The 26,690-nt window shown below is 37.1% G+C and overlaps 3 protein-coding genes across 6 annotated transcripts in view; 2 read left to right on the top strand and 1 right to left on the bottom strand.

Moving 5' to 3' along the window:
- Positions 1–2,621: 2,621 nt before the first annotated feature.
- Positions 2,622–6,359, bottom strand: LOC116305470 (uncharacterized). 2 transcript variants are annotated; one of them, XM_031715384.2, is made up of 5 exons: positions 6,230–6,359; positions 5,022–5,121; positions 4,599–4,803; positions 3,329–3,425; positions 2,622–2,856 (listed from the first exon to the last, which is right to left on the bottom strand). In XM_031715384.2, exons 1-5 carry the CDS (start codon positions 6,318–6,320, stop codon positions 2,831–2,833), a joined length of 519 nt encoding a protein of 172 aa, XP_031571244.2. In that variant the 5' UTR covers positions 6,321–6,359; the 3' UTR covers positions 2,622–2,830. The 2 variants fall into 2 exon arrangements, with proteins under 2 accessions (XP_031571244.2, XP_031571245.2); XM_031715385.2 differs by lacking the exon at positions 6,230–6,359 and adding an exon at positions 5,545–5,917.
- Positions 6,360–6,991: 632 nt separating this feature from the next.
- Positions 6,992–13,774, top strand: LOC116305441 (monocarboxylate transporter 12). The gene is made up of 4 exons (XM_031715341.2): positions 6,992–7,606; positions 8,316–8,917; positions 10,705–11,074; positions 11,544–13,774. The coding sequence occupies exons 1-4, from the start codon at positions 7,327–7,329 to the stop codon at positions 11,798–11,800; spliced, it is 1,509 nt and encodes a 502-aa protein (XP_031571201.2). The 5' UTR covers positions 6,992–7,326; the 3' UTR covers positions 11,801–13,774.
- A 568-nt stretch (positions 13,775–14,342) lies between these two features.
- The window catches only part of LOC116305440 (calcium-dependent secretion activator 1), a 31,188-nt gene continuing 18,840 nt past the window's right edge, over positions 14,343–26,690 (top strand). Inside the window, exons 1-23 of one of the 3 annotated variants that reach the window (XM_031715339.2) lie at positions 14,347–15,314; positions 16,022–16,102; positions 16,534–16,682; positions 17,308–17,398; positions 17,495–17,563; positions 17,884–17,936; positions 18,474–18,585; positions 18,842–18,981; positions 19,370–19,436; positions 20,089–20,197; positions 20,644–20,856; positions 21,361–21,497; positions 21,718–21,905; positions 22,318–22,419; positions 22,513–22,576; positions 22,774–22,897; positions 23,409–23,515; positions 24,328–24,484; positions 24,658–24,799; positions 25,101–25,256; positions 25,361–25,472; positions 26,168–26,209; positions 26,557–26,631. In XM_031715339.2, coding sequence (XP_031571199.2) covers positions 14,550–15,314; positions 16,022–16,102; positions 16,534–16,682; positions 17,308–17,398; positions 17,495–17,563; positions 17,884–17,936; positions 18,474–18,585; positions 18,842–18,981; positions 19,370–19,436; positions 20,089–20,197; positions 20,644–20,856; positions 21,361–21,497; positions 21,718–21,905; positions 22,318–22,419; positions 22,513–22,576; positions 22,774–22,897; positions 23,409–23,515; positions 24,328–24,484; positions 24,658–24,799; positions 25,101–25,256; positions 25,361–25,472; positions 26,168–26,209; positions 26,557–26,631 — 3,255 coding nt within the window. In that variant the 5' untranslated portion in view covers positions 14,347–14,549. Of the gene's footprint in view, positions 15,315–16,021; positions 16,103–16,533; positions 16,683–17,304; positions 17,399–17,494; positions 17,564–17,883; positions 17,937–18,473; positions 18,586–18,841; positions 18,982–19,369; positions 19,437–20,088; positions 20,198–20,643; positions 20,857–21,360; positions 21,498–21,717; positions 21,906–22,317; positions 22,420–22,512; positions 22,577–22,773; positions 22,898–23,408; positions 23,516–24,327; positions 24,485–24,657; positions 24,800–25,100; positions 25,262–25,360; positions 25,473–26,167; positions 26,210–26,556; positions 26,632–26,690 lie in introns of those variants that run through there. The other 2 variants (XM_031715338.2, XM_031715340.2) reach the window with 2 other exon arrangements.

The following is a 26,690-nucleotide window of genomic DNA, read 5'->3' as shown; positions in this document are numbered from 1 at the left end:
TATCTATCATTGTGAGTCAACAGTTAATACTGAAGAATAGAGTATAACATGCTAATAAGTATGTATGTATGTATGTGGTGCGTGTTTTTGTGTATATATATGTATATAAGTTACAAATAACTTTTCAGATTATTTTTTAGCTAAGTACAGATGCAACTGTACAAAGTACTTTGTGTTCTACCATTTTCATTGTTGTGTTTATAATGAAGAACTGAAAAACGTATTCAATAGAACTAGAAAAAACGAGACATTTAAAAAAAAAACTTTATTACCTTACTACTGTTTTCATTGCTATTCGCTGATGGAGACAACAGTATCTAAAGTATGTAAAGGTACATGAGAACAATTTGTTTGATTGACATTTACAATTGTAAAAGTCTCTATCATCAACTCTTTTGCATCTCATCTTTAACGATTTTTTTCTGGTTTACTACCGTTCTTAAAAGTCAGTTAACTTTAGGCAACAAGGCGCAGGAATATTACTCACGGCCAAGTGAAACTTGATTTTAATGTTGCTACTTGAAGCGGGAGTCTAATAAGCCAGTTTGAGTTCCAACGACCCGTATCATGACGTCAGAATTCTTTCAAAACAATGGATATGACAGCATTTTAACCCTGTCACGTTCCTTTGCAGTGTGTCCTGACTTTAAAATTTTATGGTTGGCGGTGCAGCAGTGCACTGATCTTTGAAACGATCGCGTATTTCTTTTACTTTTATCAAAATAACAAAACTTCTCTAAGCCTTTTCTACTACAAGTTGTAGCAAGTATATTAACGAGTTTAAAGCTTGAAGAAAACTGCACAATTCGTCTAACATCATCAACTTTTATTCATACTTTTGGTTCTGTAATGGTTTTTCCGTTCATCAATGAAACACTAGTCTCCTTAGCAGCTGATTTTAGTCTTCTTCATTTCGGATAGAATGGACCATGAGGGAATGGATGAGACTAAAAACGTCTGCTATGATCAAAGATACATATATATATCCTTATGCAGATATACTTTAGACCTATAGTCAGGTTTACATGAGGTTTAACCATCTTTTTAATGTTCTGTTAGACATAATGCAACATTATGGGATAGGATTCATCTCAATGGGACATTATGAGAGAGTCTTTATCTCTATGGAACATTATAGGATAGGGTTATATGAGTGGAACATTATGGGATATGGGCTGATGTCATATTGATGTTGCTCCATATGGATTAGGGTTCAGTATTATATGCCATAATGTACCTTCAATCCAGAATAAAGATAGTATATCTAGTTTTGAAAGTCTTCTTACTAAGTGAGATGTTTTCTAGTTTTTTAATAATATTTACTGTAATTTCAGTCAGACTTTGTGGGGGCTTTTCTGTGCCCTAATAACTAAACTAACAGTAAGTTGTATCAGCATGATATATGTTTAATTGCAACAGTTGTAATCAATTACCAAGTTACTGATCGCCTAGATTGTATTTTGTTCCCTAGGGAACATGTGTTGACATTGTAGCCACAATATATTCTTATTCCTATCGGAATAAACTTTATCAGGAAGATTTTATATTTCTTGACTTTTTGTTGAGAAGACTGTCTCTGTGTCCCTTTGCCCAAACACTCAAAGATTTTTCGTTACTTACATCATTACAATCAACAAATCAATGCCCTTGAAAATGGGGGTGCTACGACAAGGGAAATGTTTGACCACTTGATATCCCATTAACCTTACAGTGCTCTTTACGGAGGGAGGGAGGGAGGGGGAAGGTTTACCCCTTCATACATCATTGTTCAAAACTTTAAAACATGCCCAAAGTTTTCAAGGTACTGAAAGGGTGCCCTAATCCCATTTACAAGCCCACATTTTGACCAAATCCCATAGTCACAGCCTATGTTTTGCTCTAATCTCAATCCCATTCCCTTTTTCTGTGAATCCCATTCCCATTGTGTACCAGTGCGTAAAATCCCATTTCCCAGCCCAAACAAGGCAAATTTCCAGCTATTTATTTATCCCTTTGGGACCCTCTTTGAAGACCCTCTTTGTTTGGCATTAAATGAAAGCAAGACTTGCTCCCCAAATACCTTCAAATTTAATGCATAGAATCTCAGAATTTAATCTGAGAATACTTGAAGGGAATTATTGTTGGACATCTTGAAATCAAAGTAAAGGGTAATGCTTGATAGTTTTGCTGCCTACATAAAACGTTGTTCACCATGGCATCCTAAGAAATTGTCCGTTCTGATTGGCTATTGGAGTGGGTAGTTTTTTCAGCCTAAAAAGCTGGGGGGGGGTAAGTTTGAGACTACACTTGTTTACTGTCTTACAGCTATTTTCATAAACATGCAACCTCGGTGCTCTGAGTTGTACACTGAAATTTGTTTTTTCCTGCCGCCAGTCAAAAATATGAAAGGTACCGACTGATTAGGTTTGATTGAAGGCAGTGAAAAACCAAATTTCAGCGTGCAACTCGGAGCACCGAGGTCGCATGTTTATGACAATAGCTGTAATGATCCCAGTTCACATATTCAAGACCTTGGACATGGTTTTTCCCTGTCTGGAACCTCCTGGCTGTATAATATCCCATTCCCCACACCCCTTTTTTTCTTATTTCCATGGTATTTATTTTGCTAAATGATTGTACAATTTATTTGCAAATGACGAAAAAAATTTTATTGTGACATTTAAATAAGGCTTGCACTGTTTTTATCATTTCCACTGGTCCCTCCCACACTCCCTGTTTGTTTTTACATGGGAAACTCCCTGAATTAGAACAAATTAATTATTGTACTACTGCACTCTGTATTGTAGCCATTGTATGATGTCATGTTCTTTGGATACAAATATAGGTTTCTTTACAATTCACTTTTCTTGCCTTTTTCTGAAAAAAGAAAAATATTTATGATAAGAACTTTTGAGTGCTATTTTTTCCTGAAGTTCCACGTCCCATATTATGTCCACATTCAACACATTCAGAGGCATCTTAATCTTTATTTTATTAATGTTTTCACAATTTTCCAGAAGATCAAAAATGGAAATGGCACATGCATCCCCCCCTCCCCCCCCCAATAATTTTTGCTGCCATTTTAAATTTTGCACAATGTTTCCATAAATTTAGTGCAAAAAATGTCCCTCAAAGTGCTGGAAATCACATTTCCAAGAGTTGTGATTTCAAAATTTCGAGGGGGGGCCAATACAAAATATGCTTTACGGTCCCTGCAATATCCAGAATCATGCAAGAGTTTTTCTAGTTAATTCCAGGATACAGCACTATATTTAATCTGTTTCCCAGCTCCTGCAAATACCCTTCCAGACACTGTATACAGAGAAATAGAATACAAACAAAACCTTACCTCCAGCTTTGAAATCTACTGAAGCAGAGTTGATACAATAACGTAAACCAGTAGGTTTAGGGCCATCATCAAATACATGTCCCAGATGAGCACCACACTGAAAATGAATCAATGTATAACTGTTCAATAAACAGGTTTGACAACTTGATGTAACGAGAGCTAATCAAGCCAAATGGGAAGCACATAAAAAGCAGAATTGGAAGGATTGAACAGTTTCCTTTTCCTTGGCTTGTGCTTATGCCTATGACGAGTGACTTTCACTTGCAATTGCACGCATTGCTGCTGCTGATTCTAACTCTGATTCTGTTGAAATTGTGAATAAACATTTTACTGGACAGAAACTATTGAAAATTATTGACTTTGAAGCAATAAATATTTCAAACTTGAAGCCTAACTATGAGAGAGAGAAAATAATGCCCAGGGTATGATGCAACTTGTTGACATGCAATATTGTTGCATTGTAAGAGTGCAGAACAAATGATGCTCATGCATATTACTCCTCTGCACACAACATTTTTGGTGAATAAAATGAAGCAACTCTTTTCACATGAAGAGCTAATATGGGCAACATTCACTTTGCAATTTGCAGAACAGCAATGGACAACCTCTCACCAATGTGACCCCGGTTCAATTCCAGATTACATATCGAATACACAACAGACAGCTTTGTAGGAAAAAAACTTCCTTTTTACGAGGGTAGCAGTTAACAGCCAGCAGCTAACAAACCCATGGCCCTCGTTTGAATTCCATGATCAAATTAGAATTTAGGAATTGATTTTCGTGAAGGTAGGAAAATCAGCAAACCTGGAGAAAAACCCTTGTAAGCTCAGGAGAGAACCAGCAAGGAACTCTACTCACATACGACAACGAGCCTGGCAGGATTTGAACCCGATCGCATTGATGAGAGGCGAGCGCTCACACATTGCTATGCCACCCGTACTTCCCTAAAATACAGCCAATGAGTGATAAACAACTGTCTCTTGTGTGTTTCGTCTTCTGTGTATATTGATATTACTATCAATATTATGTGATCAAAAATTATGAAATATCATCCACAATATTTTTTTTGAGTTGTCTATCACTAGGGCTTTCTGAAAAAAATATCAAAAAAGATATCCACCGTGTTATACTTTTGTTATACTTGTATGTATATTTGAAACGGCCATAATTTTTGCAAATGGCTGTATATATGTATATAATACACACTTCTCAAGTTCCCATTATATTGAGCCAGTACGAGCTCCTGTGAGTGGACAAAAAACATACTTACATGAGCACAAACAACTTCAACTCTATGCATCCCATGTGATGTGTCTACAATCTTTTTAACATTTGCTTCATCTATGACATCATAGAATGATGGCCAACCACTACCAGAATTATATTTGGTTGAGGCATTAAATAGTTCCTTGCTACATACTACACATCGATATATACCAGGTTCTTTCTTGTCATGATATGTACCAGTAAATGCTCTACAAAACAAAGGGAGAACTCCAATATACCCTTCACCTTCGTTATTTTATATTTCTTACGAACAGTTACAAAAGTTTCTTTTCATTTTACCTATTTATCATATATCTGTCTACAACAGTTAAGATTTGATGACTTCATTAACCCACCATCTTTATTGAAGCATATAATCAGGGATGATGCTATCTAGTATGACTTAGTTTAAATACAAATATGATACCTTTCGGTGCCTCTTTCTTGAGTTACATGGTACTGCTCTGGCGTAAGTCGTGATCTTAACTCCTCTTTACTACATTTAGCTGGAAATTCTTCTTTGACTACTAAAAATATTGAAATAAAAAAATCATTTTAACATCTTCATTCACACTGCTGTGGTTTCTAGCCCAAGAAATATTGCTTTGTTGTATCAGTGAAAGTCATGAAATATAGATTTCTTTCTCAACATTAAAACTTTTATTTAGGAATATGTATTGGAACCATTTTACTGTACCAGTTCAGCTAAAGGGAAAAAGTTAGTTGTCAGTCTGTTAAGTTAGCTACAGTTATTAAATAACTTTATGAAAAATAAATATTTATAAAAGAATATAGCTTGGTATATGGGTAGGTTGGTATGAATGGTAGCATGTTATGGCTGTTGAATACAAGACTATCGGGATATAATAACGTTGAATATTAAGCTTCTGTCAGTAAATAACAAATATCCCTCTTGAAAATCCATTCCCTCAGAACGTGGGACTTTTTACCTCGACTTTTTTTGAAGTATGACGGTTTGACATTAGGAGGAAGATCTGGTGGAAAGACTCTCCACATTTTGATGTTTTATCAATGAATAGAGGACTATTACCAAGACCGGTTGTCCTGAATCTTGTACATAAATTCTTAACGACAGATTTACAGTCAGTCACGATATTAAGGTCACGGTCAAATCTTCATTTACTTTTTGTCACTTTTTGTCGTAATAAAGCAAACATCTAATGCCATATATAGGCTGTAAAATAAACATATAATCCCTTGGGCTACCAAACTCGATATTTTAGTGGCTAATTTAGCAAAACTAATTCATGAGATTGTTTGGTGTTCACTTGAGCAGCGCCGACTAAAGATATTTAAATCACACTGTTGGTGGAAATGCCAGTCATCAGTACAAATATGTACGTTAATGAAGCTTATAGTTTGAGGTCATAAGGTACATCAACAATAGAGGTTTATAGTCTTATAGCTTGAGGTCATAAGGCAAATTAACAATAGAGGTTTAGAGTGCACGTAGAGTTGTCTGTAACTACGTATTTCCTGATGAATATTGTTGATTATGCCCTCATCATCACAAGTAGTTCAATATTCAACAAGGAACGGATCTGTTGGTGATTCAGATGGTTAGATTAGAAGAGAGAAGGTCAATCAGTGAGCATAAGTATAGCTAAGGCTTACCTTCACTACCCATGATGTGTTTTATGCCAGTGAAAGGTCCTACAACGCAGCAAATCAAAAACAGCAGTACAATTTTCTGCCTCATAATCATTTAACAACATTACGTAATGCTCCTTCTAGAACCCCCTGACTGTGGGCTCATCTGGTTACCAGGCTTAATCAGGTTAAGGTAGCCCAATATACCATAAAATTTATCTTTACCTTGGATTTTTTTATTTTTTCATTTTTTTAAATCAACGTATGGCATTCATGAGTTATCATGGGACCAACAAAGTCCACTGAGTCGCCGAGTTTTTTGGCTTCCGTCTATCAAAATATACATTCATAGCTAACTAGTTGTGTGGGTCGCGTAATACTTTACTTTGTATAATCATCCAGTGACGTAGGTTTGCGAAGAGGATTGCAAAGTCAGTTTTGGGCTACCTATGGATGGGCTGGTAGTTTGCATAGAACGTGGGTCACGTGTCCTCGAACTTGAGCCCACAGAATAATTTCAAAATCTCCTTCTTGGAGATTTGGTATACTAATAAAGTGATTATTGATTACCAGAGGACCCCACACTTCACTAACCAGTACAGTATAAGATATAGGTAATTAAAAGGCCCTTAGAGGCTTCGAACAACTATTCGTCAACCTTATGTTTAACTATAAAATATTGATGATTCTTGGTCTGTTACAATGGTCAGATACACAGGTCACACAGGGACGATGCGGTCTTATTGGTCAATTCTTTGTCACAAATTTCTTTTTGTTTCACATGGTTCTGAATAGAAGCACGTACTCATGTTATCCTTTTTCATTTTATTTACGCTTTCCCGGCCGTCAAAATAACATCAAAATTATCAATTCTACAAAACGTTAGTGACTCTGTACGGAATCCCGGGAAAATGTGCTGATTAAACTGCCAAGTACAACGTAATGTTTCAAACGAAACACTTTGAGAAACGTTTAGCTTCTCTACGTCTAAACACGACCATGGACTAGAAATAGGCCGAAATTTTGTAGAAGAATGTTATGTAGTTTAATAGTGAGTTGTTGATGTGGACTTCTATCTCACTTCCTCTCCGTGCGTTTTTCGGTGTAGCAGAATAATAGCAATGTCGAACGCTAGACGAAGCATTACGCCTTCACCATCTGTCAACTTCGATCACTTAGCCGCTGTACCTGTTCCTGTCCTTGGAGGAAGTATGTCGTTCATCTGTGTTGAACCAAGAGAAGACGAACAAGAAATACGTAGAAGTAAAGACAAAGGATGGGCCTGGGTTGTTTGTGCGGGGTCGTTCTTGATGATGTTTTTCACATTTGGAACGCATACTTGTTTTGGCTTTTTTCTAAGTGCTTTGCTCGATCATTTTAAGGACAGTAAAGGTGAAACAGGTATATCACGGTACCCTATTTTAACTTATTGTTTACTGTAAAGTAAGAATACTTGCGTATTATTTATTGAGCATAGATCGATCTAGCTTGTCTACAACTAGATTTGTGTTCTTAAAAAACAGTTATTAGTAAATAAACTGAATGGTATATTGCAAATGAATCAGTTCCAAATATGTAATTCTGCTCTGCAAAATTGTTTTGATTTAAATATTTAGCTATAGTGGTTCAGATTTACCTCTAAAACTTAAATAATCTATAAGATGTTCAATAGTTTCAATATAAAATGCAGTGTTTTATTTATTTTCATAGCCGATCTCAATCACGTTATATGCAGGATTCTCACTTGATAAACTACCTATGTCTAGTACAACAAGAGAAGAAAGTATTCTTTTTGTCATGAATATTTGATGACGGACTGTTTGCTTATACTCTCTGTCATCGACCGTTACAGCCAGTCATTTTACGAAAATAACACTAAGAAACGACAAGTTAATTGATGAAGTAGGCTGTCTTGTTTGCTTTCTTGTTATTACGGTACTTTGAAGCGCAAAACTGATGAAACCTCTGCCTTGCGAGGGAGAGCTGAATCTAGTCCTTATTTCTATTGTGGTCTTACGTATGACGTTCCAACAATGCACGATGATTATGTATGAATAACGGTTATTCTTGACCCTGGCATTGAAATACATTCTTTTTTATCCCATTCCAGCGTGGGTTGGCTCCATTAGTATCAATCTTCTATTTCTGTTCAGTCCAATCACCAGTCATATAGCGGGGCGGTATGGTGTACGTGTAGTTACCGTAGCAGGCGGGATTGTCATCAGCTGTGGTCTCTTCATCTCAGCTTTTTCTCCTAATATACTCGTATTGTATCTAACATACGGCCTTCTATTTGGGATTGGTACAAGTCTGTGTGGTACGATGGCTCTCATTGTGACCATGGAATATTTTGACAAACATTTATCTCTCGCTACAGGGATTGTAGCATCAGGTGGCAGTGTGGGGACCTTGTCTCTGGCTCCTTTTATTCAGTATCTATTAGAAAGGTTTGGATGGCAATCAACCTTCAAAATTCTTGGTTCCGTAGGAGTATTATTAGCGGTAGTTGGTCTTGTGTTTAAACCAATAAAAAAGAGAAGCGATGAAGGCGAACCTCTTCGACGTCAAAGTCAAGGCTCGTGTATCTCGAACCGTAAATGTTGCAATTTTAACGTTTTTGACTTTTCTGTGCTCAGAAACAAAGCATTTATTCTTTGGATTATCGCGACGTCTTCCTCCGGGTTGGGGTATTTTATTCCATACTTTTTTGTGGTAAGTTGTTGTTACATTATTTTTTCTTCTTTCTTGTTCTAAGGCTGACATACATCAATACTATAGGCGTAGGCGATGAGCGCACAGAGCACGCTGTCAATGCGTTATCTCCATCAGACCAGTCGTATCGCGTTCAGTTCCATCCTTTTCATTAGTGTCTCAGTTGTGGTGAGATAAGAATTGTTTTCTCCCATTGGTTTCAATATTTACGCCCGTTCAACCTCCATTTTTTCAACCTAAACACGACGGCAGGGCGGCAGGCGACGACGAGGCCACCAAGAATTACAATCACGATTTCAACACTTCTGTTCAGGCCTACAGGCTAGCAGAAGCCGGTTGCGAATGTTCAATTTAAAAATAACTAAGATGCCTTAAATCGTGCCGTCGTAGTACCTCAAGGTCTCTACTTTTTACTTATAACGCTCAACACCTTGAAAAATCAACACCGCAACACTTTTTTTTAACATTTTTATTAATCATTAAACAAATAAATCAATTACAAGTACATAAATTTGCTGGTTTTTTCCCCTTAATTTTAAAATCTGTACTTACAACACTTTTACTTTTTGAGATATTAAACATTATTCACAAGATTCAGAAACAAAATTGACAGCAATAGAAAAAGAAGAAAAAAAATAAAACAGAAAGAGAAAAGAAAAAAATCTTGTCTTTTACCTTATTTCAAGGCCACAATGATCTTTTCCCATTTTCTTAGATGTATTTGTGTCTTATTTTTTGACTTCGCTATCTTGCTCTCTATATTTTCATAATGTTTTAAAATATTTTAAAATAATGACAGTGATGGAATACTACCTTTTTCTCTCGCTTTATACAGTGACATCAAGAGAATATGTTTCATTTTCTCTTGGTGACATCTTTTATATCAAAATTATAAACTTAATTGTGACATCGTCTACTCCTATAATATTATATTGAATTTACTAGAGACAGGTGACTGCACATTGAAATGTTTTAACCAATCTCTGATGGTAAAATAAAAGTTTTTAGATTCAATACACTCCACAAAGAGATGGTCAATTGTTTCCGGTACAAGAGAGCAGAAAGAACAAGAGGAGTAATCAATCAATTTGAAACGGTGCAAATCGCGATTCAAAAATAGGATATTATTTAATATTTTGTACTGAAACATACGTAGATACGTATCCATTGAAGTATTATATATTCTATTATACATATCATTCCAATTTAAGGGTTGATCTTGTACCATTCTTGCGCTTAAATATTTTTGTGTGGAACGAATTTCATTTTAACAATTTCTGTGTAAATTTGATGTGTTTTAAGTTTTGCTTGGTGTACAAATTTGTTGTTGATTTTCAAACAGTCGTTTCGATTTTCATATTTTTCCGAGTCATCTGTACTTTTTATATACATTATATACATTATATACATTATATATATATACATTATATACATTATATATATATACATTATATACATTATATACATTATATACATTATATACATTATATACATTATATACATTATATACATTATATACATTATATACATTATATACATTATATACATTATATACATTATATACATTATATACATTATATACATTATATACATTATATACATTATATACATTATATACATTATATACATTATATACATTATATACACACCAACACTTGATGACTAACGCCAGACATGCATAAAAACCATTCACTGGGCACGACACAATTGCCCTACTGTATTCTTGTATCTTGCAACTCTGAGTCTGTGTTTAAATTTTCATAACCTTTTTTCTTCGAATTCTTCAGATCAAATACTCCGAGGATATAGGTATTCCAAGATCCAAAGGTAGCTGGCTAATCTCGTATCTCGGCATCTCATCGACAATTGGTCGTATACTCTTCGGAAAACTATCTGATATTTGCCGTGTTCGAAACCTGAATATTTATCGTTGTTGTATGCTGCTTATTGGAGTAGCATCAGCACTATGTACCTTAGCCGAGACATACGAAGCATTGATTGCTTATGTAGTGGTTTTAGGACTGCTTGATGGCTCTTACATTGGATTAATGTCTATTGTCACGTTAGACATAGTCAGGTTGAACAACATTATCCCTGCCTGGGGTATATTGTATTTTTGTCAGTCATTTACGTATCTGCTTGGCCCACCGGCCGCTGGTAAGTTTTCTTCTGACAACATGGCCGCCATTTTGTTTGACTGGACAAAAGATTTGGTAGTGGTGTCCTTAATTTATCATGTCAATCAACATGGCGGCCTTGTCTTTTGTCCTTGTGCACGTGACGTCATATCCGTCATGTTGGCTGACTTGTGATCAACGATTTGGCCTTGGTGTTTTTTGGAAAGTCAACCAACATGGCGGCCACTTCTTTGGTCGTTTCATTCCCATGGAAAGCATGCACGCTACCAATTACGCTCTCCTTGTGTTTTGGTTTGCGCAGCCACCAATGCCTTGCCTTATCCTCATCGCCTCTTCATGTGCTCGTTCAGATTCCCCCCCCCCCCCCCCCCCCCACGTTAGTTTGTTTGATCATTATCATCATGTTTTTTTGCCGGAATCTTTTAGTATTCTTACTCGACAAGACATCTTTCGCCTTCTCTCACATTATTCCTCGTTTTATTTCTCAGGAATGATTTGTGATTACATCTCATCCTATAAACCAGTGTTCTACATGGCTTCCTTTTCCATGATCTTTGGAGCCATCGTTTTATTATTTGTTCCATGTTACATACCCGTTAGCACTACCAACTTACAACAGGAGCTAGTGACAAACATTACTATCACCTCCCCTAACGGGACGTGCACGAGAGGTCTGCCTGATATAATCGTTACAGTTTCCCCAAACAGAGAATATCTTGTTGAGGAAAACTTAACATCTCTATGAATAACGAAATATAAGATAATATTTAACAATTATTCGCCGAAGGCGAAGTGAATATCGGGGATTATTTACCTAGACGTGAGTCTTCGAGCGGCGAGGTAAATATTCCCCAATAATCCCTGAGCCTGAGGCAAATAGCTGTTTTAGTATACACAGGTGATTCTTTTAAAAAAAGAAGAAGAAAAAAAGAAGATAAAAGGCATTTTTTCCAGGTAACAGCGACAAAGCGGCTGGCCGCCTATTGGATTTTCGCTCGAGGTGATTATCGTGGGATAGTGTGAGTTTCTTGACCAATCAGCGCGCGAGATTTTCTATAATCACCTGCGTATTTTTACTAAAAGACTATAATCGCTGTATAATAATGAGTAACGCATATGCAAGGACTGTGTCAAGCCGGAATCTATTGCTTGAACTGACCACGAGCATCGTTTAAAATTATATGGAATAAGGGAATCGTGCAAGCATTGGCATTAGTAAGCCAGTACATGTAAAGTAGTAATAAATTATGCGTTCGGTGTGTATATAATGAAGTAGAGAGAATAAGAGAAAAATATCAAATGCCCTTGGCAGGATTCGAACCCACGTCTTCGGTATTCTAGTCCGATGTGTTAACCACTACATTACAAGGACCAACCACGCTGGTAACGCAGCCAGAATAGTACATGTAAACATTTCTTTCAGTGAAAGAAAGCAGCTTTTAATCGGGTAAGGTCCAGTTAATGTATCTCGGTACATGATTGTCCTATTAAAGCTGTTTGTTCTGCCTGGAAAGCCAAGTAAGGTTAGCACGTGCCACCTACCTGCTGGCCCGCATCTCCTGGCCCCAAAAGCATCTGGTGGCCCCTTGACCATAACTCGGGAACGAAGCATGCTATGGTAACGAAACTTGGTAGCATTGATGAGACTTGTGTTGTCAATCTTTAGACCACGTGACATGGCGAGACGTTACGTATCACGTGACTTACGAATCAAACATTTTTGCCGATATTTTCATACTCATTACAATGAATACTATGCTAACAAAACTTGATACGATGGGTGAGACTTGTGTTGTCAGTTATCTGATCACGTGACATGAAGTGACGTCATATTCCACGTGACGTACGAACAAAACATCTGCGATTTCCGCCAATAGTCATTACAATAAGTGCTGTCAGTAACGAGGCTTCTTACTTTCGGTGAGCCTTGTGATGTGAGTGATCTGACCACGTGATATGGCGTGACGTCACAAATCACGTGGGTTAACAACCAAACATTATCGCCGATTTTTGCCAGTAGTTTGGTGACTATGCGGGCCAGTAAATGTAGGTGGCAGGTGCTAACCCCTTCTCCCAAAAGCTGCGAAATTTGTTCGACATTTCTTTTTTTTTTTTAATCTGCGATTCTCTACTTTGACATAACCAATGATGCAACTCTGTTTTTTGGGGGTAACTGGTCAAAAATTGTCAGCATATCAAACGTTATTTTCATTTAGATGCTCCTTATATATGGTTTTACTGTTAAAATACATTTAGATATTAAAAAGGTCTTTTTTTCCAACAATGTTCGATCAGTCATTAGCATAACAAGGGCGGTTTTTTCCGCTGGTTACCCCCAAAGCCGCAAACTATTATGGGTAGTTAACTGAGAAGATCTCATTGGGGTTTTCTAGTCCTGTTATGGAATGACGTATACAAGTTGAGATAGAAATCGTTGGTCCTGCAGTGCTACACGACGACATGGTTTTCTTTGACTGATTTTTGCCTGATAATCTCATAATTTTACGATATCCAAGCTCAATAGCTAGAATCATTCATGATTGGGCAACGCTATGAAGACAACGCTACTCTCGCAGAGCCACTTAATATGGGCTGTCACGCAATACTCTTCTTATATCATTGATGCTTTTTGGAGAGAAAAAGCAGATTGCATGACACTCAACACGCGTAGCAAGCTACTTGGTTAGTGTTGAATAGAATAAAAAGATCATTAATTGATCATTGTGTTTTATGTTGGTAACTGGGCATGGCCCAAGTTAAGTACCACGCAGGGATATGATCACTAGGGTTATATGAGCTGGTCCATCAGCTGCGCTGTCTGTACACAAAAATGAGAGCCTATTTGGGGAAAAGAAAAAGTGAATGAGTAAAGACCGGGCACGAAGGACATGAAGCGCTTAGAAAAGTCCGCCGTGGAAAACAGGGGCGCTTAATATTTAAACCAATCCATCCGGTTGGAAATTCGTTTGCCGATGGTAAGAAAAGAGCGGAAAACTTTGAATTCTGATGGTACACTTTTCTACCGGAAGAATCGGAAAGAGCGGGAAAAGTGGATTACCTCAACCAGAAGACGACCGGAAGACCGAGTTTCCCGGAACTTTCCGATTGGAATGAAATACCATTTGCTTTCAAACCGGAATTTCCAGTTTTTCTGGGTAAATGGGAAATGGTAAGCATTCCGCCAGTGCCCAGTCTCTCGCGTCCTCCCCCACCTCTCTCCAGGATACCTCAAAGCCACACACACACACACACACCAAGAAAATAATTGCCAAAAAAAGAAGAAAAAAACATTTTATTCCTCATTGTTCGTTTCTTCTTACTACAATTTAATTTTATATTAAACAAGCGGTTTTGAAATTCCTTGCGTTACCGAGTGTACACTGGTCATTATTAACAGCAATGCTGAAGGTCAGCGTTACACCTCGACACATTAAAAAGAACAGGCAGAAGTAATTAGAAAAACAACCAGGAAAAACACCAAAAAACTAGACAAAATGCTTCATTCTGACACTGATGATGATACAGACGACGATCTAGATAATGAAGAGGATAGCGAGTTGATCAGATTCAACAGTAAAGAAGACCAAAGATCAATAAGCTCGACTCCTCGAGGATCCTTGATATCAGGACTCAATACTAATATCTCCACAAGCCCTTCTCCGTCTCTAACGTCAATACCTTCTGAAATATTAGAAACCCCAGAGGTAGAGGAAAGAAAAGAAATACTACAGCTCTATGTGTTTGTTTTACGTTGTATTTCTTTTCCATTTAATGCCAAACAGCCAACAGACATGGCGAGAAGACAAGCTAAAGTTAGTAAAATACAACTACAGACCATCAAGGAACGTTTCAGTGCTTTCTTAGCGGGAAATACTAAAATAGCTTCAGACGAGGCCTTTCTTAACGCTGTTCGTGCTTATTTTGATATCTTCATTTGCAGTGAAAGAGTTCTTAAGCTAGTTTTAAGTGGTGGCTGTTCATCTAATGATTTTCGCGAAGTGTTTAAGAGTATAATCGAGAAAAGAGTTCGATCATTGCCTGAGATGCATGGAATTAGTAAAGAGACTGTATTGAGTGCTTGGATGGCTAAGTTTGATGCTATTTATCGTGGAGAAGATGATCCTAAGAAGGGGACTTCAAGGATTGCTGCATCTGCTGCCTCAGAGCTTATTTTATCCAAAGAACAACTTTACGAGATGTTTCAAACTATTTTAGAAGTCAAAAAATACCAACATCAAATCTTATACAACGCTTGTCAGGTACGTAAAAAATAGAAAAAAATATTTGTCTTCAAAAAGTATCGCTTTGATACGCTTTATTCATTCAGTTTTGTTTTTATGGGTATTTAAATCCGTGATCCTGTAGATATTTCGTTTCATGCATGATTTAATCGATAAACTAGTTATGTTTTGATCATGATCAATAAGTTCCTAAACGCGCGCTTCACAAAAAAACTATATTTACTGCCATCTATCTAAAAATATTATAGATATTTTATTGACTTAATCTAATCAATAAAGAGTAATCTTGTGGTTTTTCGACAGTCCCTAACTAATGTGTATGCAAATTTTAGTGCTCCATCTGGGAGCACTCCATTTAAGTTCCGCCTTCGTAATTTTTCATTTTTATTTTGCATGGGTGCATCGATTTTATGACCCATGTTTCTTTCTATTTGTATTGAAAACTAACTAACTGGTAAATATAAAATTTTGACTTATTATTCATTTACACTAGAGTATAAAAATATTAAAAAATAAATAAAAAGAATGAGAGAAAAAAGTTGAAAAAAAGAAAAGTCTGTTCTCTCTGCATTCTGCTCTTGGCCATCCAAATGATAAAAAAAACATTCATTTTGCTATTGTTATTGAATAGATGCATTAAATCATTTCACACTGCAAAAATTACTTGGAAAAAACATTAAATATGAATATGCAAATGTATAATTTTGATTGATTTTCCCTACTAGCTTGATAATGCTGACGAGCAAGCAGCTTGTATTAGAAGAGAATTGCAAGACAAAATGAAAAACATTGGAGAATCAAGAAAGGTTTGTAAATAATTGTAATATTTGTGGTTGAGATGTTTGAGGAGTATAATGACAAATTTAGGTCCAAATTTATTGTTCTACTGTTTTTCTAAGTAAGGTGATGATGGCATTGACATAAAAGTATATATAGGTAACTTACTGACAAGGAGGTCCGGAAAGTAAAAAACTGTGTCAGAGGCCTTGAATATATGAACCAAGGTTGTAGGCCTAAGTCCATTCTCAATGCTGCAGGCACAGCTGATTTATTTTCCCCAATTCTAGAATCACAGGATATACCAGATCACAATCAGATATAGAAAATAACACCCACTCCAACAGCCAATCAGGATTCATGATTTTCAGATATCTTATGGGGAAAAAAACATTTTATTTCATTTTATATATATGTACTGGTTATAAGATTTAAAATATCATGTTTTGTATCCCTTTAGCGCCTGCCACCATTTCTTCACAAGGACATGGAGAGGCTGTTTGTTGAGGAACAACAATCTGATATCAGCAAGCTTATGTTGTCATTAGAAAGTTTACCAGTTGCCAAGGGTACCTCTGATGCTAAATACTCCTTGTACAAGCTGAAGAAGTAAGTATGACAGACAAAGAATGATCAGGTTGTCAAATATTTAAATCTGTCTTCCAGTTGCTTGGAAAAAGGACTGTTGTCCATTAGGTTGTGGGTTCAAGCCCAGCCCAACCAACATTTAGGGGCTTATAATATCTGAGTAAAGGTGCTGCCTTTGACATGGCTTGGATGAACATGTCAAATAGTGGTTCTCTCTTTTTCAGAGAGGTTTAACATATAGGGAGCCAAAAGTTTATCAATGCTAAGTTGCAGCTGTCACAAGTCACCATCTCTAAATAGAATTAAATATTATTAATATTGTTATAATTGTTGTTATTATCATTGTCTCCTGCTATGGCAGATTTTGTGCATAACTGAGCTTTGAATTAACTATACACCCCTTGCATTGATTTCCTAGATGAAACGTTCTGGGGGACAAAACAATAGGCCATCTTTTCTTATGCAAAAAAATCCATTGTTTTATCCCCCAGCAGAATGATTCCTCTCGGGACTCAGTGCAAGGGGTCCATTGACTTGCAAATTGTTGACTAATTAAGTTAGGGGTACTGTGTATAGATCATTTTTACAACGTGTTTCGATTGGTATCATGAGATGAATATTAGTTCAATGTGTTTTGTTACAGTAGACTTCCAAACGCCATCTCTCTTCTTGATGTTCCTGAAGACACAGATCCGTCACCATCCAAAGTTGATGTGGTCTTGTCATTTACAATTGAGGTAAGTATTGATTGACACATTTCATTCATTGTACGCAGCATTCCACATGCATGTGAAAAATGCAAAATGCTAACAACATTAACCTTGTACTTTAAGGTCATTATTGCTGAGGCAAGAGGACTTAAGCCATTACCAGCGAAAAGAATAGTATATTGTACAATGGAGGTATATTGATTATTATACACTACACAATTAGTACAGTATTAGAGAAATATATAAAAAGTCCTTTTGCAAGTCTAGCACTTAATATATAGCCAGTGACTATCAAACCTGAGGCCCTTGTTCCATGATGAATTGGAATTTAGAAGATGATTTTTGTAAAGAGAGGAAAACTGGAGAACCTGTAGAAAACCCTCAAAGCACAGGAGAAAGATGAGCTCTCTCACCACTATACCACTTGTGCTTCCCATTAAGACATCATCTGAGAAAGACATGAGTAACTAAGTGAGTCTAATTTATTGATAGTACTGTTGTTTGTTTTTGAGGTTGAAGGAGGAGAAAAGCTACAGACAGGAGAAGCAGAGGCTGGCAAACCTGTGTATGTTCAGCTAAAGACCTTTTTTCATTGTTTACACTCAAAATAATTGATAAGTTGGTCTTAGTAAGAATATTACCATCAGACACTTTTAGTCCTACGGGTTGATTTGCTAGTTAATTAGCTGCTTGTTGACTACACATTTGCAGACATAATCAACAGACCTCTGTGATAATTCCTATTTTGGGTTAAAGCAAAAGAATTTCCTTTCTTGAGGATTGAAATATTTTTGATGTTAATATTTTTGATTGTCGTGACCACAAGGTAAGGATATAGTGCAATATATTAAGATGTTTTGTTCTCTCCCTTACCATGGTTTTTCCCCTTCAAATGTTTTGCTTTTCCTTCACAAAAGTCAACGTGTGAGTTGAGAGATGTATTGAAATATCAAATGTTGTGGTAATGAATCATTGCATATAGTTTTCCCCAATTTGACATAATGCTTTAAAAACCCTTTGATACTTAGAACTGTTTTTTTTATGGAAGTCTAGTCAGTAAAGGCACTATGCTTCAACAGCAATGCTTTCCTGTGTATTTCAGGTGGGATACTCAAGGAGACTTTACAACATGTCATCCAAGGCCTGTCATCAAAATCAAGCTATATGCAAAAAGCTCTGGGGTACTTGCACTGGATGATAAAGAACTTGGAAGGGTTGGTATCTCTTTAACACTTCACTATACTACACTCCTCAAAAATGTCCCCTTAAAAATATACTTCTAACAGATTTGGTATGAGTGGCATCAACACAGTAAACAGTTAATGAACATGCTTGTACTATTGCCATCATGGTACTCACACCAGCTCATCACTAGTGATAGTTGATGACAATATTGTTGCAGTCAATCAATCAATTACAATATTTGCATGCTAGGATGGCTTATTGTGTTCGTTATTTTTTACTTGATAGCTTACAATCAAACCAATTCCTGGTGGATCAGACGCATTTGAGTGGCATAACCTGGTCACACACAAGGGCTGGAATGGACCTAAACTGGAACTCAAAATTGCTGTGAAGATGGACAAACCATTGAATCTGAAGAAGGCAGGGTTGGTATCAAACTCTCTTCTTCTATTTTCTTATTCATTTTATTTCATCAAGCATCAAACAGGTGTTTGTGTCATTGATAAACTTTAGTATATCGTTTAAAGGGCATGAAAATAACTTTTAAACCTGCTAGCAAAACTCTGCTAGTAACTTTTGTTCACAATAGCAAAAATTTCAAAGTCACTAGTGATCGATCATCGCAAATAAGAAATGTTACTTGATGTAGGTCCTAAACTTTTCAGTCCTTCAGTTTCTGGACTGTGATCAGTCTAGTTAAGAATTTTCTTTCTCACTAAATACAAAATTTCACTCATATTTAAGGAGTTTGAGAGTATTAATTTTCATGCCTAATTGGTTTAATTTGTCATATTCTTTTCATGATTTTTCTAGTTATTTGTTTGTCCATGGAAAATCAGTTTGGAAGAAATGGAAAAGAAGATTTGTCATCTTGGTTCAGGTTTGTATCAATAGACAAATATATTCTGCTTTTCAATTGTTTGGTACTAGTACTGTAGTTATTATTTAAACTGTTAACTACCCATGTCTCCCTTACTTTAAACTCAGTTGAGTTGGATATGGAGGTAACAGGGACAATAATGTCACTTCAAACTCACTCTTCAATCCCACCGCATCCAAGACAAGGGGAAAAACAACTTGGCTGAGTCTGGAGGGAAAAGAGGGAGTCTCTTAACAGTCTTTGTGGTCTTATGTGAACAGACTTAATCACATTGAGTGATTTTCCATTTCTGACCACTTGTCATTCCCTCGAATATATAATTTATCCCAGAAGATTTCCCATTTTGATGTATATCTTCTTGAGTATTAAGGGCCAACAAGAGAAAGGGAACGACACTTGGTCTGAATTGGGAAAACAGACTTAATTTAGTCCATATTCTTTCTGCCATTTTCATAAACTTGTGAACTCAGTAGCAGCGAGCTGCACACTGAAATTCGTTTTTTTTTTTTTTTGCTGCCATCAATCAAAGCTAATCAGTTGGTACATTTCATATTTTTGAAAAGAATTTCATAGTACAGCTAGCAGCTACTGAGTTCACATGTTTATGAATATGGCAGTAATGTATTAACAGGTGTTTGTGTTCTAACTTCAGGTGAGTCAGTACACATTTGCATTGTGTAGTTATGTGGAGAAGAAATCAGAACCAACTGACATGATGCAGCTTGACAGCTACACTGTGGATTACTCTGACAAACCATTAGGTATGTAAGGGTTTCGTTTTTGTGTTCTGCAGTATTTGACATCTACATTCTACTCTATCTTGAAAATCTGATTGTCAGCAAAATGATATGATGGTAAGGTGCCGTTAAGTGGTTGGCAAACCATTTACTGACAACTTACCATGCCATAGATAGAGTAGAATGTAGATGACAAAACAGCCCTTTCTCTAACATAAACCCAATCTGTGAGCTAGCCATGTATTGCATGAAAAAATAATATGCATTCCAAAGTACAAAGGCAGATCAAGAGGGTGGACAGGATAAGGTAAAATCTAAAAGGGTGCTATAAGATGCCTTTGTAGGTAACAGTCACCCCACTTGAAATCATTCTAGATCCACCATTGAAGTATTATGTTTTTGTGGTTTAGAAGTGCGATTGAACTACTAGTCAATGTCTTCTAGAGATTGTTTTATTGATTTGAATTCAGATGATGAGTACAAGGGAGCAAGGTTTTATTTTGAGGCAGTCAAGGAAGGTGATCAAATAGTGTTTGGAACAGAAGAAGAACTAGAAAGAACAATGTGGGTTAACAAGCTTTACATGGCAACAGGACAGTCACACAAACCTGTAGCTCCAAATCTATCTATGGTAGCAACCGCAAAGGAAAATAAAACTAACACACTGTCCAAGTTACAAGGAGGTATGACATGTGTACATAACAAGTTCATTGGCAATAGTGTGCTTATTGACAATTAAAAAGTATACATGGATTGGAACATGAGAGATGTATTATGAGAAGTATAAAGCCTGGCAGAGTGCTTCTCAGCACTTCTAAATTGATCCAAGATATATTTCTTTAGGTGTATACTTAATTTGGGCTCAATCATGCCTAGACTGTCTACAGTGACAAACAGTGCAGTCATTTACTAATTCTCTTGGTAACCTGTCTGCTTGTGTTGAATGTGGCTTTGTTTTTTGGGAAGCACAAGTGGCGTAGCGGTGAGAGTGCTTGCCTCACCCAAGGCGACCCATGTTTCATTCCTGGATGGGAGAAGAGTTGCTTGTTGGTTCTCTCCTGTGCATTTAGGGTTGTTCTCCGGGTCTTCGGTTTTCCTCCCTCCTCACCCTTTAAATTCCAATTGGAATCTAATGGAAAAAGAACCATTGTTTGGAACCACTGTCAATTGCCATTTTATGTTTTCAGCTACTGATCATGCTAAGAAGCATGGTCTGGAAGATTTGATCCAAGCCACACCCAGTTGTTTTGATCATCACTACTTGTTTGAAATACTACAGAGAAAAACACTGGAGCATCGTTTGAATGATTCTTACTCTTGTCTGGTAGGTTCTTGTATAAATATTATATGTGTTATGCAATATCTGTTCTAGAAAATCATGCACCTTTTGGTATCTTACTCTCCCTTCTACCTCTCCCCCTCCCCCTCCCTCTACCTCCCCCTCCATGGATGGTTTTCACCAGGTCAAGTGTTTGTTCTTTGTGAATACCATGCTCATTATGCTGTTATTGACATTATCTTGTTACTCTCCCTGTCTCCCACAGGGATGGTTTTCACCAGGACAGGTCTTTGTCCTTGATGAGTACTGTGCTCGTTATGGTGTGCGTGGGTGTCATCGTCATCTCTGTTACCTGAGTGACCTACTGGACAGGGCAGAGTCTGGTATCATGATTGATCCTACACTACTTCATTACAGCTTTGCCTTCTGTGCTTCTCATGTCCATGGAAACAGGTATATACTATCTGTTTTGTGAATCATACAACATCTCTTACACCATATTGTATCATAATTCTAGAATGGCTTCTACAAATTTTACTTACATAAAATAAAGATAAAGATATCTACTTTGTTTATAAAGTTTGACACTTGAATGTAATTCAACTGATATGTGACTCGAATCAGGACAGACTAATGCTCTAACCATGGCCAACTGAGCTAACCGGAGGGGGTGGGGAGGTGGACAGTGACCATTACTTGCGTTTTGATTGCTTCAAAATAAATGTCATTTAAGTTTCATCAAGTATAGTGCATTTACCAATCACATTCTAGTCCAGAATAATGGGGACTTCGATAAGAAAAGGTTTCTCTTCTTGGAACAGTCTGATATATTCGTTTTAATTCAAGTATTTTTTACTCATTGCAGACCAGATGGTGTTGGTACAATCACAATTGAAGAAAAGAACAAGTTTGAAGAAGTAAAGGACAGATTATGGAACCTTTTGGCCAATCAGATAGTACACTTCCGGTACGGTCAGATGCAGATAACAACACATATGATCCAACAACTTGTAGAATTTAGGTTTTGATTGACTGTGTGTTTTACTATTTGTACTGTTAGATATTGTTTTCCATTTGGTCGTCCAGAAGGAGCACTCAAAGCTACTCTATCCTTGTTTGAACGGGTAGGTATTTTTATCTAAGTATTAAACATTCAAACAACCAACAAATACAAAAGGTTTTGTTTGGATTGCAAATGAGGCGTGCGTGTGGACTCTGGACTTATCAACAGACTCGTTTGTATAGTTTTATCTATGGGATGTACCAATAAACTAATATAATCATAATAACATAATCTGCCATAAATCTGTTTTGATCTCAGGTGATGATGAAAGATATTTCTACTCCAGTCCCTGCTGATGAGTTCAGAAATGAAATTCGAAAATGCCTGCAGCAGGCTGCACTGGTCAACTACACTCGCGTGTCTGCTTATGCTAACATTGAAGGTAAAAAGACACCTATTTGCCTTGCTTAGATACTACCAGGTAAGTCACGTGATCTTTTGGACAGCTCTAAATGGTCACATGACATCATTTGCTTGCCCTGATCATGAAGACCTTCCAGAGCGGGAATCTAATGTCATGTGACTATTTAGAGCTCTTCAAAAGGTCACGTGACTTAAGTGACATACAAAACGTGCACGTTCATTGTTTAGGCAATACTAAAATAGTCAGTGTTTTCGGGAGTAACTTGATGTAATCGCAACCATTTAACGAGATATATGTCTTGAAAGTATTGCTCACGTGTATAGAGCTTGTCTACAGGGACAGATACGATGGTCTAGTTTAAGCACATGCATTTACGTCTCTGTTAGTTCGTTTGATTTATACAGTGTTGTTAGTACCCAAGCTAGACCAGAATGCACCTTATGGGTTAAACTGAAAGTTTTTACCCAGGCGAACCAGTAGAATCAAAGGGAACTGTGAATCTTAGTGAATATATTTATGTATTATGTAGAGGGAAGTACCGAGGAAAACACTCCAGAGAAGAGACTGGATGACATTGTTCGTCTGGCTGAACTTTGTATTGATTTACTTCAACAAAACGAAGAGCATCATGCTGAGGTGAATTATATGGGGAAGGTTTTGCTGCATGTTGTTTACGAAGCTTGACATGAATGTACTATATTTATATGTAGATAACGTCAGCACATGAGAAATTATACCAAAAACTTGTGCAGAAAATTCCATATTGTTGTTATTTTCTGCTGATAGTATTTACATCGTCCATAATGCATCTTGGTTTGCAACATGTATGACACGCAACAGAACCTCACCACCTTTTTTTTGGAATAGATCTATTCAGTAGTAAAGTAGGGTATTCACAGGAAAAATGGTCAGTTTGGATATCATCATAGTCAATGATAATCATCATCAGTAACATCATTCAACATCATACATCTTCATCATCAGTATTTCGTGTACATTACTCATTATTATTATACAACAGCTTCATCATCATCATTATCATCATCATCAAGCATCACTGGTAATCGATATCCATTACTATCACTATCATCGAATGCTATATGACAGTCAAATGGCGCAGCCCACAGTATCGTCAGTCACTGTGCGAAGTCGTTAAACACAGTTATAGGGCACGAAATAGCTACCTATCCAATCAAAATGCTTAAACACAGTTATAGGGCACGAACTAGCTACCTATCCAATCAAAATGCCTAAACACAGTTATTGGGCACGAAATAGCTACCTAACCAATGAAAATGCTTAAACACAATTCCGTCACGTTCACGGAATTTTTTCTCATAAGAAATCTGTAATAACAGGTTGATGTAGGTTGTTAAGAGCACTCTGTTACAGCACTGTAAAGATGAGGATAAGGACCTTAATGAGTTCAGTCTTATTTTTGTGATTAGGCGTTTGCATTGGTCAATGATCTGATGATAGAACATCAAGAAATCTTCTGGTCTCTGTTTTCTGTTGATATGGATGATGCTTTAGCAGTTCAAGCCCCTGATACCTGGGATAGCTTTCAGTTATTCCAGCTTCTCAACCAGTATCTCAGCAGTGATCGTAAGTTCTTATATCATTTTCCCTTTCTTGTTTTCATCCTTCCATTTTTCATATTGTTTCATCATTTGTTTGACTAAGTATTGTTTGACTAAGTTTTGTTTTTCAGACTTTTTTCCCATCCTTTTTGACTTTCCTTTTAACTATTTGTTTCTCTATATATTTTATTGCTGTAGCTTCATTATGTCGTAACAAGTTCCACACTCATCTTCGTGACACATTCGCACCCCTCGTCATTCGATACATTGATCTTATGGAATCATCCATAGCACAATCTCTGCACAAGGACTTTGAAAAGGAGAACTGGATGGCCGTAGGGTGAGTAGTCTGTTACCACAGCACGTGTCAAACTACAAGAGGGCTTTAGTTGTATCGACCTCTTGGTTGGGTTTTGTGTAGGGAGAAGAAAATAGAGTGAAAAAACTGGAATCGAGAGAGAGAGAGAGAGAGAGATCTAACAAACTCTACTCACATGTGATACCGAGTCCAGGAACCGAACCTGAGACCTTTGCTTCACCCTAGAGAATGCCAAACTAAGCGTTAAGTACTAGTATTTGTCTTTCTAAGTAAATCGTTTTCCGGCTCTGACAAACTCACTCAGTTGGTATTATCATTTTAGTAAAGGCTGTAATTCATCAGAAGAACTGTTCTGGAAGCTAGGTGCACTACAACAGTTTGTTACCGACCTGAACTGGCCTGATGAGGTGATGGAAGCACATCTTGTCAAACGACTGAAACTCATGTCAGCTGATATGGTGGTGTCTTGTGTTAAAAGGTAAGGTAAGGATGTGGTTGAAGATTTACCGAGCAATAGGATAAAATGTTTGATGATATGAAAGATAAAGGCTTTTTGACTTATTAATTATTATATTTGAACAGAACGAAAAAACAGCTAGAAAAATGGATGAACAACGCGCGATTTAACATGAACTACGTCATTCCAGACTTCGTTTGCGTCATGTTAAACGTCATCAGTCAATCCAAGGAAGAGGTATGACGTCATTGATATAGATTACGTAGCAGTATTGTGCATCAGGTTACTTGCCACTCATCCCGTGAGTGAGAATTTTCAAGGGAATGACATGTGATCTGGGAAGACATTACACTCAATGTAAATTAGTTTGTCGGGCTTGGATGCAAGGAAGGCTACACGATCATCTCACCATTACCCGCTTAAATCCGCCTGATAGATTCTCACTTCCCTGCTAGCAGAGCATATTTTCCTTTTGTTTTGGTTGAGAGAGAAAAATAGACTGCCGATGTAGGACGTTATTTCTGTCGCGCATGCGTGGCGTAACTTAGCAACGCTGCCATGATTTTGACAGCCGCCCTCGTCAAACGATGTTTGGCGCCACGGTGTGTTACATTTGATCATGCGCACTACATGTAATCGGCTAAAAACCGGTTTTAAAACTGGTTTTGTTCGTCCACGATTGTGGACGGCGGTGTATCAAAGGAAACGCTCTCCATCGGCGGAGTCTCCTTCCTCCCCGCCTGAAAGAAGGGAGAGAAAGAGAAGAGAGACTCTGCTAGCAGGGAAGATTCTAACATGCATAATGAAAAATATGTATACTTGAATCAAGATCAAAATGCACCATTTTCTTGACTTACAAAGAGTCCAAGTTGTTACCTCTGCTTAGTATTAACACTAATCTCATCTCTTGTGTGGTTCGTTCTTTTCTCCAGTCGCACACTTTGTGTATTCAAGAAGAAACAGAGAGTGAACAAGTACGTATCATAGTAGTTCTCAGCCTAAACACCTTAAATTGTCATATCCGGGTCGATAAGGCTTTTAGTTATTCCAGGTAACCAATACTCTTATTTACCTCAACAAATCATTACTCTCTCCTCTCCCCTTGCAAAAAGACTGCCCATGACACACTCATGACACACCCACGACACGCCCTTTCCACACCAATGACACACCCACGACACGCCCTTGACAACCCCATGACACACCCTTGACACACTCTTGACACACCCTTGACACACCCATGACACACCCTTGACAGAAATTGATAGAAATTAACAACTGAAGGTCTTTATGATCAATGGAATTTTTACTTGTTTTATAGCGTCGTTATCATTCAGATGTGTCATCGTTCCTAAAGGAAACACAACGGGAAATAGCAGAAGAGATTGCTAACAAGGTACGACTAGAATAACACAGGGATCCCACCTGCACATGTGTACTGACTTTGATTTGTCT

Source organism: Actinia tenebrosa, unplaced genomic scaffold (genome assembly GCF_029948245.1).
Source record: "Actinia tenebrosa isolate PJP-AT-01 unplaced genomic scaffold, QUT_ActTen_1.0 PGA_scaffold1__47_contigs__length_23844297, whole genome shotgun sequence".
NCBI classification, from domain to species: Eukaryota; Metazoa; Cnidaria; class Anthozoa; order Actiniaria; family Actiniidae; genus Actinia; species Actinia tenebrosa.
Note: the sequence above shows the minus strand (reverse complement) of the source record. Positions and strands in the feature narration are given on the sequence as shown.

Bases quoted from the DNA above. Each gene is read 5' to 3' on its own strand.
- LOC116305470 (XM_031715384.2), bottom strand. From the start codon at position 6,320: ATGATTATGAGGCAGAAAATTGTACTGCTGTTTTTGATTTGCTGCGTT. The intron at 4,804-5,021 runs GTATCATATTTG...TTTGTTTTGTAG, and splicing joins CAAGAAAGAGGCACCGAAAG to AGCATTTACTGGTACATATC. The intron at 2,857-3,328 runs GTAAGGTTTTGT...TTCTTTTTTCAG, and splicing joins AGTAGATTTCAAAGCTGGAG to AAAAAGGCAAGAAAAGTGAA.
- LOC116305441 (XM_031715341.2), top strand. From the start codon at position 7,327: ATGTCGAACGCTAGACGAAGCATTACGCCTTCACCATCTGTCAACTTC. The intron at 7,607-8,315 runs GTATATCACGGT...ATCCCATTCCAG, and splicing joins GGACAGTAAAGGTGAAACAG to CGTGGGTTGGCTCCATTAGT. The intron at 8,918-10,704 runs GTAAGTTGTTGT...CGAATTCTTCAG, and splicing joins TTATTCCATACTTTTTTGTG to ATCAAATACTCCGAGGATAT.